We start from the raw sequence: 17,370 nt of genomic DNA, 5'->3' as shown, positions 1-17,370 counted from the left end.
GAGCGGGCTCCTCCTGCCGCTGTGGGAGCATAAGTGGGGCTGTACTGAGACAGGGCGCCATAGGGAGCGCAGGGCAAAGGCCGGGGAGCGCCGCGGCGATGCAGGTCCCGGTTTTCACGGTTGACGCCTTTACAAAGCGGCCGTTCTGTGGAAACCCCGCGGCAGTTTGTCTGCTCGACAATGTAAGTGTAAAAAAGAAACGAACAGAATTTTAACCAGGTGTTCGCCGTGCTTGAGCCGAGCTCTGCGGAGCGAGGTTGCCTCGGGCTGCTGCCTCCAGGCACGGGCAGTTATAACGGGTTCTCCTTATCGTTTTCCTTTCGAATGAGGTGGGGTTTTTCTGTTTGTTTCCTGTGGAAGAGAAGGGAGACACGTCAGTCCTGTGTCTGAGTCACTGTGCGTCCTGTGACAGGCAGCTCTTACCGCAGGTTGCACGGTGCGGTGCATTCAAATACAGTCACTCATGTGAAGGTGCTCTGAGAAGTTGGTGCTAATTCATTCACTACCCCCCAGAACCTGTTATTAGACCAGGTTAGAAACGTGCGTGCCTGGTCTTATTAGTGTGGTATCGCTTGATGAAAACTTTCAGAATGGGAATGTAAATGGAGCGGTCTGTCAGTCACATTGACCCTCTGAATCCTGCCCAGCTCTTCCTGATCCCCAGCAGATCTCATACCATGTAGCACGCTTACCAAGGCAGCAAAGCTGGCGCAGAACATCTCACTTCAGAGCTGCTTTTGGCTATCTACAATCTGAACACACTCTCTGAATGCACTTACCTTAAGCTTGTAGACTTCTAATTGTGCTTCTATGTTAGTTTTACCTGACCATGTTAATACGTTCAGAAGGTGATTTCTGTGTTGCCTACGGCATGTTGAGGTTTTAACATTTCCTCTACAGGCTTCAGGGTCACCAAAGCTGAAGTTCTAATTAATTTTATTCTCAGCTCCAAGAACATATGGAGCAGTGAGCACTGCTTCTGTCCTCTGTTCCTTTCCAAGCCTCAACAGCTGCTTTATAACAACTGCAGTACAGCAGGAATGGTGATGGCAAACCTTTCCCGAGCTTCAGTAGTGCCACATGATGGCAGTATTTCAATAAAATTCTATTCTTTTCGGCAAAATGTTGGCTGGGCTTTGTTCTGGTTTGGTATTTTTGTAGCAATGCTTTCCTGGTGTAAAGGACAGACTGTAAAAGGTCAGAATGTTGTCTCATTGTATAGATTTCAGCAGGATTGGTCTGCTATGCCTGTTGCTAACTGTTCTGTATCAATAGCACTGGATCGTTGGTTCAAAGGATTAAGGTTATTAAGGGAAAAAAGTCAAGCTAGCAGGGCAAAGTTCACTCTGTCCCAGGTTGAATTTGACCGGGTCCACTTAGTACATTTTCATTTGTACGTTAGTGTTTTATAGACCAGACTCTTGAACCTGGCCAGTCTGTGTGACTGTGGGGAAAGGAACAAGAGTGAAGTAACAGCTTATCCTGTCGCTACACCTCATGTGTCCTCCCAGTGGTGCAGTGAGCTGCAGCACGTTTCTTCCTTCAGTTCAGTTTCTCATTCCTACTTTTACTGACTTAGCATGTTGCCCATGTTGCTCAATGAGTAACCTTGAGGGTACAGCAGTAAGTGCTGATAAACTGCCATGGCCATTGCCCTGGCTGTTGCAGCATTCCGCCTGTTAGCATGGGTTTCTCAGAGTAAAAAGGAGAGTTGTAGCTGTTCTTAGGTTGTTTGCAATGTCTTCTTGTTGCGTCCTTTAATCAATACAGAAGATACGTCCTCCTGGAATGTTTGAAATGAGAGTTTGATTCTGCTTTTTTTTTTTTTATGGGCTGCCTTTAAATGGGTTTGTCGTGTCATTGCCAGGACTTGGATGAAGATTTGCACCAAAGAATCGCGACAGAAATGAACCTTTCAGAAACTGCCTTCATCAGAAAACTGCGCCCTACGGATGACTTTACCACAAGTGAGTGGCTCTGTTCACCCTCCAGAGCCTCAGAAAAAGCAGGGAGAAACTATGGGTACATTTATAAGGAATGATGCTAATGCATAAGGCAGCAAAAGCAAAACTGCGGAGTTGTAATACATCTTTTAATAATAATATTAAGCCTTCTGCACGTAGATTCATTTATTCAGCTTTTCCAATTCATTTTACAGTCTGCAAACATTATTCATAAATCCGACCATTTGTTTTAGTGCCTTTTGCGAAATAAGCAGGTTGTGCACAGAAAGTCTCCTGAAAGTGCCACGCAAAGGTCCTTCTGTTGGTATTCCTGTTGCTGCTAATTATCTCCTGAGATAATTCTCTTGTACAAGCAGGAGAATAGAGGCACGGAGCTTATTCAGTATGAAGGTCTGCAAAGGAGTAGAATCTGGCTTTCTCTGCTGAGTGGAGTCTTCACTCTTGCAAGAAAGTAGCTTTCCTCTGTTACTTTTCTACACCGGTTGTAGAAGGGTTTCAAGAGCAAATAGCTATTCCAAAAACCAATACAAAGAGAGTTGTAGAGGCCTTTGAGACCAAGACTGATCATATCATGCGTTTTGATTGACTGAAATGTCATTAATTCAAAGAAAATGTAGAAATAGATTGAAAAGAAAAAGAAAACACAATACCACTTAAAAACCCTTTATTTTTAAGGTTCCCGCTTTGGACTCCGATGGTTCACCCCAGCCAATGAAGTTCCTCTCTGTGGTCACGCTACACTTGCCTCAGCTGCTGTTTTATTTCACATAAAAAGTAGGTTTACAAGCTATTTATTATTACAGTAGATGTCATGAAAATTGTTTCTAATTAAGAAAATCTCTTTTTTTTGTACAATTAAGCCATTTAGAGAACAAGTGAGGAGATGCCTCCGGTATTTAATTTTACCAGCTGCTGTCAGGCTGTAGTCTTATGCCTGCACTTGTTCTGATGCCCCACTCTCTCTCTTCCTAAAGCACAGTGCTGAGCATGGAAATGTCATCTGGGAATTTTGCCTTGCAATATAAGTTTACTGTAGTTATTAGACTTTTAGCTGCATAATGTTTTTGAACATCCTGGTCTACTCTAAGAGCTATTATAATTTATTTCAAATTCTTCTGTTTGATACTGTTGCAATGTTCTGTCTCTAGAAAACCCAAACTCAGTTCTTACTTTTGTGACCCTGAGCGGGGAATTGAAAACAAGACAAGAGAAGGACCATATTGTGCTGGACTTGCCGCTTTACTCAACCTACCCACAGGTTAGGCAGAGCTTTATTCATTAAAGGCTTTCAAGGAAAGTTTAGATTTACTTGTATGTGTGTTTGCATATATATCTACCTATTTTTACTTGGGTAGGTATATACATATAAGTATCCCATGTTCCACAGTTTTCTATTTCTTTTCCTTTAGGCACTTCAGGAAGTAGAAGAATTAATAAAGGTAAATACAATAAGAGATGTTCTCTTAGAAATGCACATAAATGAGCTATAGTTATGTATTAGAATGGCTGGAAAGTGGTAAATTCACGTTGCATGAGGTACTCTGCACAGAGGCGGACAAAACTGAAAGCTCTGAGCCCTGTTGTTCAGGAGATGAAATTCTCCAATATGCTGCAGTTAAACTTTGCCTTCTGCTGGCTGGAATGTCAGTATTTCATAGGCACTTTCAGCTTGCTGTATGCGTGTGAGGGCAATCCAGTGTCCTTGCTCTGTTCTTTGTCCCTGGATTTCTTTCCAGGTTGACACACACAGAGCTCTCAGCACCTACTTGTATCACAGAATCATAGAATGACCTGGGTTGGAAGGGACCTCAAGGATCATGTAGTTCCAACCCCCCTGCCTGGCAGGGCCACCAAACATACGCCTTTACTAGATCAGGTTGCCCAGGGCCCCGTCCAACCTGGTCTTGAACACCTCCAAGGACGGGGCATCCACAACCTCCCTGGGCAGCCTGTTCCAGGGCCTAACCACTCTCCTAGTGAAGAACTTCCCCATAACATCCAACCTAAATCTTACCTCTTTTAACTTAAAACCATTTCCTCATGTCCTGCTATTATCAGCCACTTGGAAGAGTTTACTCCCCTCCTGGGAGTAAGTTCCCTTCAGGTATTGAAAGGCTGCAATGAGGTCACCCTGCAACCTTCTCTTCTCCAGGCTGAACAAACCCAACTCCCTCAGCCTGTCCTCATAGGGGAGGTGCTCCAGCCCCCGATCATCTTCGTGATCCAGTCATGCATGTAGTGCATTTGTTTTTCTTGCTTGTTACATACCAGAGTGTTGCATGAAGGACATTGCATAAGCCCTATTCTAGCGGGGATTTTGTTGTTGTAGGAAAATTGTAAGTAAATATTTTATTTTCTAGTCACACTGTTTCTCTTTGTATCTCTAACTGTATTTTTTGCACCAGGCTGCCACTGGTGACATGAAGGTTCAAGATCTCCGTTATTCTCCTGACACAAAGAAACTCCTGGTCCGCCTCAGTGATGCTTATGAAAGGTACCTGGTTCTATTCTGAAGCAAGTGGTCAGAAACCGATACCTTTTGTTTAGCCACTGTTCTTTACATACACAGCTGACTTATCTATTTTTGAAACAGGTGGAGATTGAAAACACAAATTTAAACTTCTACCTTAAATAATTCTTTAATCTTCCCTGTGAGCTTATGGAATTGGTGAAGCTAAACAAGATTAGTTGGAAAACTGTCTTCAAGAAAGGGAGGTGTAAGAAACAGTTTGATTGGTGGTGTCTTTTTGCCAATCCTCTGAGTCAAAAGTGGTATGAACAGGAAACTGGGGGTCTGGTTTCCCAGCTGAAGAAGTATTAGTTGCACAGCTATACAGGCGCATGTAGCGATACAGGGTGTGCTGACAGAATGCTGTGGGTTCATATGCCCGGCTGACTAATCTGCTTACACTTACTCTACAGCATCATAAGTAGCTTTGCAGAGGAAATTCCAATTCAAGTCATTTTGCAGCATTTGTTAATCTTGGAGACCTGAATTTCATTGTTAAGTATGACTTGTATACATACTGTCTGCATCTGACTTCTTTAATCAGGTCAAATTGCAATTGTTTTTACTTGAAGTTTGGCCTAACTACTGGCTATAGAGTGAGCTAATTGGGCAAATAAGAAATATTCTGAGTTCTCAGTATTCTTACTCTTCCAAAATGACATTTTTTAGGGAAGTATCTGCGGCTTACAGGATTGAGCCAGTTGTAGTGTGCTTTGGAATCCTCTGATCTGAGTAGTACTAACTGTTTGCTTATTCAGAAAGTAGGTGGAATGCTTATTTTTTGCATTCTATTGTGATGAAAAGGTTAAAATGAAAGTATGTGTTTTTGGAGGCTCTATTCTTGGGCACTCTGTTTTCATAATTAGACAGGAAATGCACGTTTTCTTGCTAGTATTGCATGCGTTCTGGGCAGTCTTATGTCAAGTGATGCTGGGAGAACAGTGCTAGGGATCTTCCTACTCTAACACTACTGTGGCCATTTTGAGAGTTCAGGGAAGACAATTTCATGATTTTCTGAGACTTTTCAAAACTTAAATTCATATTAATTTTAATTCTGTAATTAAATTCAAGGTCTGTGCTGGAAGAGCTGCAAGTGAGCGCACAGAGTTTTCTGTCAGCTGAAAAAACTGGCAAAGTGAAAGGACTCATCCTCACTCTGAAGGGAAAGTCCAATGGAAAAGACAAAGGCCATGATTTTTACTCCAGATATTTTGCACCTTGGTACGGCGTGCTGGAAGACCCCGTTACAGGTGTGTGAGCGCATGCATGGTGAATGACTCAGTCTTGTTTCAGTTTATAGGTGTTTATTAAACCGGATTAATGTGCCTTTATACTTCAAAGTATCTTTTCTAATAAAGTACCTTTTTCTGTGGACAGCAGGAAAACTTTCATTATCAGTTCCAAACTCATTCAGAAAAATTCAGCTTCTTTCTGTCATCAGGCCGGATATTCCTGCCTCTTTTTTCATAATTTTTTCCTGAGGTATTACAATTAGAGAAAAGCAAAAGACTACTGTGCAGTTCAGCAAGTACTACAGAAGAAGTTCATATATGATTCTGTCATTGTTTTATGTTTGTGGTGCTTCAGTTGAGATCTCCTCTAGTTTAAAGATTCTTTATTGTGGATGTTCTCAGTCCTATGAGAAATATGAACTTAGATAGTTATATTTTTAGAGGTAGAAATTCTAGTTTTCTGACTGTTTCTTTTATGTTCTGTGATAATGTTTGCTGCAGAATAAGGTACATTATTTGCTTAGGCACAAGGTAATCACAGATTAATTATTAGTCTGCTGAGAACTTGATAAAAAAGACACATTTTTTGCTGAATAGAAAACATTCTTTATTGGAGTGGTGGTGGTTGTACTGCACTTCTAGCAGAAGGTTTTATGAGGAAATATAAGCCACATGTTTCAGTTATTTCTTACACTTCCAGTCCTGCTTCTCTGTTACAGCCAGGAGGCAGATTGGTGGATGTATCTGACTCATTAATTATTATTATATAGGAAAAGCTGGATGTTTTCTGAACCTTTGAGATCCTAGGCTCATTATAGCTCATAGCTGCTTGTCTTGCATCTGTAAATCTTTTTATAGAAACAACCTCTCCACTGTATTGCTGAATTATACTTTTAACAGTGTTATGACTTTGTATTATCATTCTTCTGCAAAAATTCCTTAATCATTGTGTGTCCTGGTGTCCCTGAGCCCCGGTAACAACACTTGTTTTGCATCTGGGTTTTCAACAGAACATCTTTGCTCATGTCACCTGATGTGCACTGAAACAACATGAATCTGAGAAGTCATTCTAGGGTTTTAAGATGTCTGCCCATTGGGATGCAATAAGTTGCTTTTCCAGAGGCTGTAGCAAGACCTTAAAAGTCCTGATACTTAACGGTATCAGGACTGGGGGAAAAACAAACAGTTTTGTTTGTGAGAACTGTTAGGAGAAGGAATTCTTTCTCTCTCCATAGTGACATCTACCCACCTGGTCCTAGTCTCAAAAAATATCCAAAAATTCATTCAGTTTTTTTTTCTTGTGGGTATTTATTTGTTCCACTGACTAAAATACTGTTTAAATGAATAATGTTATTGAGTTTTAATGTTTTGAGATTCATTTATTAGGAAAGCTCACTTGTTTACCAGAAGTCAATACTTGGGCTCAAATGTTTTAATTTGTACTATCTGTTATTCCTGAGGCCAATTATGAAGCCCCTGGGCAAAATTTCCATTGAAATCAGAGGATGAGGAAGTAATACTGCTTGATTTTGTAACTAAATGAAATGCAGGAGCCTTAAGTTCTGTTTGCTTTGCAAATCTGTACGCATTTTTACTCTTAAGTACACACATGGGACATTCAATCTGTGTGTGGCATTTGCATTTTGAATGTAACCTCTATATGTAACCTCTATAAAATAGTGATTCTAAGTCTGTACTTTTTGTTCCAATTTCTTTTAAGGATCTGCCCATGCTGTTTTAAGCAGCTACTGGTCAGAGCAGCTGGGAAAGAAAGAAATGCTTGGTAAGAGGAATTGTTTTCTTGCAATGCTGTTCATCTATTTAAGATAATAATAATAATACATCTTTACTGCAATTCAAAATATTGCAATAACTCCTTATCTATTTCTCAACTTGAACAGTAAAACTTTGCCTGGGAGGTAATCCTTAAGAAATTGCTTTCCTTCCTACATTTTGCCTACAGGGAATCTGAAGTGTGTGGATCATAACTCTGTGGTTCATTTTTGCTCTCAACTTTTGTATTTCTACTGTTATGACCTTTTATCATGAACGAGTCGGACTTTGCTTCTTGCTCCTTACGGCTTGCTTTGTCTTATTGGGAAGAGGTATCGGTCAGTATTATCATTTATAATGTATATACTTCCCAGTGCAATATAGAATCATGGAATCAAATATTTTCTTGAGTTGGATAGGAGCCCTAAGGATCATTGATTCCAACTCCTAAACAGTGTTTCCACTTGTGTTTATGTTAAGATGAGAAAAATATGGTTCTGATTATGAACTAGGGATTTTTAGAGGGAAATTACTTGAGATTAATCTCTTCAGTGAGTTCTTTAGGAAACTCATGATTCAAATTAGCTAGTATTTTTATAGCTAGATAAGAAGAGATGGTACATCCAGACTTTACTTAAAGGAGGTGCTTTATGGTACAGTTTTTTCTTCTGTACGAAGATTAGTTTTCTCATAATGATGATGTTTTACATGGTAGCAGGAAAGGATGTAATAAAAGGTAGTCAATTCAAATGTATTTAACATTAAATATTTAAATGGAGACAAGGTGCATAGGCACTGGCAACTTCATTTGCTTGTGACAAGTATGATTTGCAGTTCTACTTTTGAAATGACCGGATCTTAAGTGAAAGAGCAGATTTGTTACTGATAATTGTTTTGTCTTTGGAAAAGATGGGCGTAGTAGATAACATGTTTACTGCAAAGCAAATAATGAAACTATGATGGGGGAAGAAAACCTGGGAGAAATTGTTACACTGAAGAAGACTAGATAGAGAAGCGCTGAGTGCCTCTTCACTTCTCACGTTTCGGTTGCTTTGCTGGAAAGTGGAAGAACAGAAGCAGTGTGAAATACCCTCATAACCCTCTGGTTCCCTTGGAGGCTGGTGATGGTGGTGGTGGAAATACTATTCTTTTGGGCACTTGTTACTGAAGACATGATTCTTGTCACTTAGTCTAAAGCAGAGATCGGATCCTTAATAGGATTCCTCGTTCCCTAAAGTAAACGCCTTTCAAAACAAACAGCTACCTTGAATATAAGCTTTCCTATATTTAGCCAAACGAATCCGAGATCAAACTTTTTTTGAGACTGATAAGCTTAGGTTTGATCGGTTAGACTTGTATCTTATTATATGCAAAGACACATTGGTTTTATTTTCTATGTTTCGCTACTTGAGGACAAATCACCAGTGAAGATTATACCTGTGATTAGTAATGCAACTGTATATCAACCTATTATGATTTCTTAATAAGAATAAAAATGTATGCATTTTGTATGTGTATAAGATTAATATAGCAGCAGCAAATTCTGGTATTGCAGGTTACTAAAAATGTCTCTCTGGTAAAACAACAAATATGCTGACTATTGATTGCCTACATCTGCACAAATATTTAACATGTTACTGGTACTGAGTGCTGTCAAACCAGTCCCGGAAGTGGGTGTCAAGTAGATCTCAGAAGGGTCTAATTGAGAAGAGATTGACCCCCACAAGTGGGACTGTATAAGTAATAGACAAAGTCTCACTTCAAAGATGATCCAGATCATGGGCTTTTGGGGTCATTCCCAGCAAAGATTTGGTCTGTTTAGGAAATCTTCTAAGAAAAGGAAAAGTTTGTGCAATACAGGAGCTTCTCGAAGAGGTTCTATTTTGCTTAGAAAATAAGAGATTTTAATATCACAGATACAGGGTTGTGTGTTGACACCACATCTTTAGAGTGTACAGTGCTGCTAGGTTTTTTCACCTGAGACAGCTAGTATAGCTGGCATGATGCCGCCTATTCTCTGATAACATTTTACTTTTTGCCTGCCACTTTCTTTTCTTTTGGCTAAAGTGGCCGATACCAGTTGCTGGTTCCTACTGTCTCAGGTTGTTTTCCTGTTTCTCCTGACAATAATTTGCATTTACAGTTCCTTATTATTCCATTATGGATGGCTTTTTCAGGATGTCCACAGTTCTGAGGCATTCAATCTCAGTAAAGCCAGCTGTGCCTTTCTAGGAGCGCTCCTGGCTCACAAGTCTTGTTCTCAGGCTGGCTGTCAGTATTTTAATAGACAAATAATTCTTTATGACTGCTGCCATCAATGCCTTCAGTCTTTTTATTTTTTATTTTTTTTTGGTGTGTGTGTGATGGAAATAATACAAAACAGATTTAAAGGGGACAAATTCATATGACATCTTATTAACCTGTGGTTTTTACATGTGTTCAGAAAAAACTTTTCCTTCCGTGTGCGTGGAAGATTACCAGGTATTACTGGAGTGAATTCCATTTGTGATGTGATTATTTAGAAAAGGTGGTGGCAGTCAAGATAATGTACCACCGGAGGTTAATAAGTAAAAGCATCTTTTGACTATTTAGAAACTTCCGTGGTACCTCTGCAATATCTTTTGTTGCAAGAATAAAGGTTTTCTTCCATTTAAAATTGAAAGTCTTCTAGTTCTGAAATAGATGAGATATGAAATTGTATAAAAAAAAAAAAAAGAGGATCATTAAATTTTTTTATCAGCTCTTTCTGGGTATTGTGACCTCTAGGAGGAGGTCAGCTACATCTCTGCTGAAGTATCAGACATAATATCCTGTGTCTGGGTTCTCTTCCTATCTTTATTAAACCGAACTGTCAAACAACAACCACTCCCATTAACTACAAAGAGAATTTTCCAATCTTTTTACAAGGTGAGATGCTTCACTCATTTTTCCTTTTATATAAATTTTGTGAAGAAATGGCGTCATAAGAGAATAAATCTACCTTAGGTTTTTTGCTCATTCAAAGATTCATGAAGTAGAGTGTTTTGCACAGTTATAATCATAGTTTTTTAAATGATGAAATTAACTGGAAAGATAGATTTGATAGAATTCACTGTTTGTTTTTTTTTTTTTTTAGTATATATTCTTTTCCACTGGGCCATGTCAGATTTATGCAGAAGTGTAACATTTCTGTCAAAGGAGAAACGCTTCGTTCCATCAATCAGAAGATTTGTTGACCTTATTTTTTGGAGTATAAGTCTTAGAGGTCTTAATTTCACTTAAGTGATATTGAGTAAAGGCTAGGAACGAGTACTTTTTCATCAGTCCTTTTGTAGGCATTAGAGATTTGGTCAAAACAAAGATGACTTCCAAAACCAGATATTTCTTCAAGAACTGCGCTCGTTCCTGATCTGTCATTATCATGACATCAAAATAAATTCCATTAGATCTCGAGTTCTGTAACCAATATATCATACATCATAATGTACTGAAATAGTTGTGTGATCCAAAATGCATCAGAGATGCTTGAATCTCTCTGAAGACATTGCTATTAAATGAAATCATCTAGTTAATGAAATGTTCCACGCAGGTCTGCTTCCTTTCAGTCGCAGTGTGAAACGTCAGTATTTCTGTGTGAGAGAAGGAAAAGATGGTCACATATCATTTACATGTAGTCTTGAGCAAAATCTTTGTGATATTTTTCCCCTTGTATTTTGCAGGTTTCTTTAAAAATAAAACAAAATGCAGCAAAATCAAATTAATAAGACTGCCATGAAACAGACAGCATTGGTTTCACATTTGAAGGAGGAAAAGCAGAATCCAACCAATCTCTAAGAGTAGAAATAATTTAGCTGGTAATTCTTTAAATAGAAAAGACCAGGAAGCATCCACAGCAGTCATGTAGGTCCTAATTGCCTGTTTTGTGGGCCTTTGCTTTGTCTGAGATATGATATCCTTATATAAGTAAGAGTTTTTTTGTCATCTGTGGCTAAGAAATGGTCTGACAGTGTACAGCATATATACCATCTGTTAGAGATCTCATGCACTGCTAGGATCTGAATACAGTCTCTACCCAGTTACAAATTAGGATACCACGTTCCCTTTAGCTTTGAACAACTTTTGTAGTTGGAGTTTCATTAAGTGGAGAGACTCTGCACATCAGAGAATTGCCATCCATTTGCAGCCTTTTACAAAAATAAAACAGTGTGAATCTCTAACCTTTGCCAGATGCCATCCTAACCAGGCCGCTCTCTGATCAAATAGTTATGCAACTAACATTGGACTGAAACAAGACTGCAGACTCAGCATGCTAAGCATTACCTTCTCAACTGAATGTGACTATAAACAGTTTCATTTAAAAAAATTAGATTTGTGATTATATATCAGTGGAAAGCCTTTATCAGTAAACTTTATCCAAATGTATCAAATGATATATCCAGGATTATATAAATCCTGAAGTTATATAAATTCGTTCCTGTCTATGTAAGACTTTCTTCTCAGTTTGTGACAGCTGAAGCAGCATTTATGTCTCTTTGCAGACTTTTTCTGCTGGTTACTTCAGCTTTACTTACTCATTAACCAAACGTGTTCTTTGAACCTAGTGTCTAGTTCTAGTACACTACCTATGAAGTGTTTCTTTCCTCTTATGCAGATAATATTCTTCCTTCTTGGCTGGGGAAATAGTCTATCCAAAAATGGGTGTGTATTAAGGCAGCATATGTAGTTGTACAAAGAAGACTTAGTTCATTACATCCCAGTAAACTGCCATCCTTCGTTACTTGCTATTACATGCCACTTTGTTAAGATTGTCAAATTCTAGTCTGAGATACATCCTCAGTTAATCTTCATCTGTAAAGCATAGAAGCAGAGAATTATTTGAGTTGAAAGGGACCTCCTAAGTCCATCTGGTCCAACTCTCCTGGGATAAGCAGGGCCATTGACAACAGCTAGATCAGGTTGAACAGGACCAGAATAAGCACCCACAGAACAGAATCATTAACTCTGGCATCAGTTAGAGGTGCATCAATAAGATAAAATAGGAGACTGCTGAGGAGAAGTCATAGAATTGTTTGAGTTGGAAAGACAATGTGCCCAGATTGTCCCTGGTACAGTGATTGACCAGTTGTTCTTTGCTCTCAGGAGACAGAGGAATGTTAGCCTGAATTTTCACGCATTTTATAAAAATTGATTTGTAATACTAACGTTTTAACTCTGGATTCGTGTTATTCTTGTTTCCATTTAGCTTTTCAATGTTCTCGACGTGGAGGAGAGTTGAAGATTTCACTTCGTGATAATGGAAGAGTTGAAATTGCAGGGCAATTTTCTATTGTATTAAAAGGAAACTTGACGTTATGAAGAAACTGACACTAACAGTGTCATGTATCACACCATTACATTACTCATATTGTGTTGATTATATCTTAGTTTTAGGCAGTGAACTACTGCTGTCCTCAATAATCTTTGATTACTTACTGTCCATTTTTAAAAGTTCCTTGAAAATGTTCACTTTCAATCTTGAAGACCCCTGATATTGTTTCCTTAATTTTCATCTCAGGATTTCCTGTATAAACTGATCTCAGAAACTGTCCAAGGACAGCTCTCTTATTTTTCTGCTCTTAAATAATTCTTTTTTTCCCACATTAAAAGCCACTTGACCTCCTGGATTGATTTATAAACTTCTTTATGTGATAAAACAATCAAACTGACTATAATCAGCTTCCTTTCCCTGCCACTTTTGAAATGATTCTTATGTTCATTGATTTGCTTGTATTAAAACATAAAGGAAATATAAAAGGTTTAGAAATGTAGCTCTTTTATGAACAGTACTTTTCATGTGTCAATGTTATTGCTGTGACTTACAGTACTTTTGCTTATTCAGCACTTCATATTTATAACAGATTTAAGAGACTGACATAGTGATACCCTGAGGACTGTTAAAAAATTGAAAAAAAAGTTGTTATTGGTTACTATAATGTCGGTTACTTTTGAAGGACCAATGATTTACTCCTAAATTAGAAGTTTCTTCTCTAATGTTCTGCAGTGAGCATGCTGCTTCAGATGTCAATTTTTCATTTATTGTTCTTATCTTTCTCTGGGTTTATTAGGAATACATGAAGTAACTGAGTTACTTCAGCTGAAGTTCTGTTTTTCTTTTCAGATCACTTTTTTCCTAAACTTGGTATTAATTCCTTAATAGAGTCCAATCCCCTTCTAAGGCAGGTTCCATACAGTGTCTTGCACAGGAAAGCATCCATGTGGGTTTTGATTATCTTCACAGAAGGACATTCCACAACCTCTCTGGACAGCCTGTTCCAGTGCTCTGTCATCCTCATGGTAACAAACTTCTTTGTCATGTTCAGATGGAGCTTCAGATGTTCCAGTTTGTGCCCATTGCCTCTTGTCCTGTTACTGGGCATTGCTGAAAAATAAAGAATCGTGTTTCTTGACTTCAGAGGTGTTGTCACAGTATGGGAACAGTTGAATCTTATATACAGTTCTTTATAAATGCTGAGGAACTTAGTTGTGCCAAATTATTGTAGTTTCAGCTATTTTGAATTTTAACACAACTTTTAACACACTGAAGCCCAAGTATCTGGGGGCACATAACAACTTGAAAATCCAAGGACTTATTTAAAACATAAGTTCCTTGTTATTGTCGCTGTAGAGGGCTTATTATGTGATTTAAATGCACCACAAAGCTTAAGAACTAGGTGGCAAGAAATCTCCACATTGAAATATATGTTTTTCTGTATTCAGGCTAGCTGAAGTTCAGGGACCTGATGTACAGTTTATGGGTATGGAATCATTGGAGGCCAGGAGCTGCAGTGGAGGCAGTTCAACATCAGTGTTGCAGTGGCATATTTTGCAGTCACCTTGACCTTGTCTTCTCATAAAGCAAATCACCACTTTCCATTTAGTGCCTTAGACCCGCTTGAGCCCCTCTGCAAGCTTGTTTTGCTGCATTTGCTCCTTTAGTCTGGTTTATAAAAGCTTGGGTCTAGTCCATTGTCTGAGATGCTTTCAAAAAAAAACAACCCACCTCTTTAAGAATATAAATGATCTAAAAAAGCAATTATTGTTCATCTGTTGACATTTAACAAATAGTACTTTTTTTTCTTTTCTTTCCTTTTTTTTTTTTTTTTTTTCGTTTTCCCAGGGGGACTAATAATGAACAAAGGCTGGGAAATTTTATATATCTCTGCTATCTAAATTTCCTGACTAAATGAATAAACTTGCTGCTTAATGCATTTTTTTTTAATGCTTTACTACTACTTAGTCTCTTTCAGTTCTGGATAGAAAAATCACCAGAGCTCAGGTGGGAAACTATGCAGTAATGTGCTTTTAATCAACAGATTAGTTAATCAGCCATGATTAATTAATGATGAATTAATTATACCTTATTGTGCAGTTCTGCTGCCTAAATTGAGCTTTAAAGGAGTTATTTTATTAATCATCATTGTGCTAATTGCAGACACTTACAGAAGGATCGCTAATTAAACATGCAGCCATATGCAAAGCAAGCAAGGCTGCTGAGCGTGGCAAGAAAAAGAGCATTGATTTTCTAAGTAGCAACTTTATTGTAATGAAATATTGTACAGTTGACCTGGTGATCCTAATTACTCACTACGACTTATTTTAGCACATTGCACATTTTCAGTCAACGGTAAATGAAATTGGTTGTTGGAGCAAATTTTGTCTGATTTTCCTAATGGAAAAAATAGGTTGTGTGAACTTCAAACAAAGTTAGTTAGAATTTGTGTGGTCTTGTTTCACACAGTCATTCAAAGCTTTTGAGTAAAGTAGTTTTGCTTGTAGTATATCGTTAATTAAACTTAACTTTGAACGAGATCCTGGATGCTACTTGAAAGTTGCTGACTTACCATGGTGCCAAATGTAATATACACTGCACTTGATATGAGTACTGAAACTCAAAGATACACGGGTTTTACGTCAAAAAGAGGAACACAGTGTTTAAGCTCAGTTCATTTCTAAGGGCCAAATTCAGCATGGAAAGAGCAGAAAAGAGACATTACTTACAGATGGGTTTCTGTGAAGAAAAGTCATCTTCAGGTTAAGCAGCACCATCTGTAGATCGTTGTGACTCAATAGGGCAAGAATTTCACGGAGATGCCATCATTGTGAACTTCCTTCTTTTAGCAAGTTGTTAGGCCTTTCATATTCATTAAATACAACTTAAAAAACATTTTTTTTTTTTTTTGGACCAACTATATGGTATTCTTAAAATTATCAGTGTAAAACTCAAGTGTTTACTATGCAACTTTCTGACACGGAATCATTACAAGGCATTCCATGTTTTGAATAAAGACCTGGCTGGATCCAGAAGTCAAGACATGAAAATTTAAGTGTGCATTTGCTCATTTTACTTCATTGTTGTGTGCTTCAGAGGTCCAGCTCATGTAGGAGGTAGGAAAATGTGCATGACTTAGAGGAAGGGAGCAAAATAAGAAAATAATCCATTGAACAACAGAAACCAATAACTCTACTGCTATAGAAATGAATGTGTGGATAAAAGGGAAGAAAGAAAAACAGAAAGCCAGTTTTATATGTAGTAAGCCTTTTAACAGTTCTTCTTTAAGGATTCATGAAAATCCTTTGCATTTCTTCTGTGTTATTTAGGTGAAAATAGACTGCATATATTAAAAAGTTTTTTCTGAAATTGGAACATTTTGCCAAAAGTTGTAATAGAACATTTCACAAACGTGTGCACAACAAGAGGCTGTAGACAGGAGCCATGTGTTCACAAGGGATAGGAAGGGAAACTAGCAATAGATGAGATGGTTATTTCTGGGAAATGAAAGATTTCTTTGTCTCATTAGAGTGACAGGGAAACATACCAGAAATAGAGGGAACCTTCCCAGGAGAAGGAATGGAAAATAGAAGAAAATCAATGGCGATGATGTATTAAATGAAAATTTAATTAGTTTAATTAAAACCTGAGAAATACCCAAATTAAGCAGTTTGATTCTGTCTTCAGGAACTTAATTTGTGTTTGCAGAGGGGTAGATCTGTCTTAAAATCATTACCAAACTTAAACAAGAGGGCAGAACAAAGAATTTACTTTGCTTGCTGAGTCACTGCCCTTTCTTTAATTACCTTCTTTCCTTATTTCTTCTTAATTTTCCTTTATTTTCCATCTTCATTTCCAAAAAGTTGCTGCACATTCTATTTGTAAAGCTTCAAAAGAATGTGGAAATAAAGTAACATGAGATATCATCATCCTCAACAGTAGGAATGTGGGAGAAAAATTGACCTGAGGTCAGTTGTAGCCTATGATGTTTAGACTTAGCATCTGAAGCAGAGCACTACAACTTTGAATTCTAAATGTTTCTAAATTCACTGGTTTCTGTATAGAGAAATTAAATTTGCTAGTTGTGTTTTTCCCTTATTCATTGATGGGAGAGAATGTTACCTGGTTGCAGTGTCCTCAGTCATATACGAATAAGTTTTATGCACTTTCTGAATGTTCTTTGATTTTGTTTGTTTGTTTGTTTTTTTGGTGATTCTCTCAAACCAAGGAACCACTTTCCCATACATTATTTTTCTCCTGTTAAAAACTATCGTATGGATAAAATACATTAAGCAAGCACAGCACAATTTCAAATGTTTCAGTAACTGAGCTGAAGAAGGAACTTGTCTGTTGCTAGCTGAAGTTAATGATGCTCTGACAGTTTGGATGTTTTGGGAATATTGGCTGAGCAGAATACAGCAGAGCTGGATCAAACTGAGGTACGAGAAATCCAGAAACATGAATTTAATCCAGGTGTGTTCTCTACTGCCCTATTGCTTACACATTTTGGATCCAAACCAAAAGCGTGTTACTTGAGTGCACATCCAGCCAAGCTCAATTCAGGTGGGGAATTCCACTTGAAATTCTTGAATTTTTATTCTGTTT

General features: G+C 38.0%; 1 protein-coding gene across 1 annotated transcript; it reads left to right on the top strand.

Annotated features, from left to right (window-relative positions):
- The first annotated feature begins 59 nt into the window (after positions 1-59).
- Positions 60-13,908, top strand: PBLD (phenazine biosynthesis like protein domain containing). Its single transcript, XM_015866369.3, has 9 exons — positions 60-182; positions 1,868-1,967; positions 2,640-2,738; positions 3,113-3,222; positions 3,374-3,403; positions 4,370-4,458; positions 5,545-5,723; positions 7,426-7,488; positions 12,700-13,908. The coding sequence occupies exons 1-9, from the start codon at positions 99-101 to the stop codon at positions 12,810-12,812; spliced, it is 867 nt and encodes a 288-aa protein (XP_015721855.2). The 5' UTR covers positions 60-98; the 3' UTR covers positions 12,813-13,908.
- Positions 13,909-17,370: the final 3,462 nt, after the last annotated feature.

Source organism: Coturnix japonica, chromosome 8 (assembly GCF_054131305.1).
Source record: "Coturnix japonica strain WE chromosome 8, WE-NBRP24, whole genome shotgun sequence".
NCBI lineage: Eukaryota > Metazoa > Chordata > Aves > Galliformes > Phasianidae > Coturnix > Coturnix japonica.
This window is presented reverse-complemented; position numbering and strand designations above follow the sequence as displayed.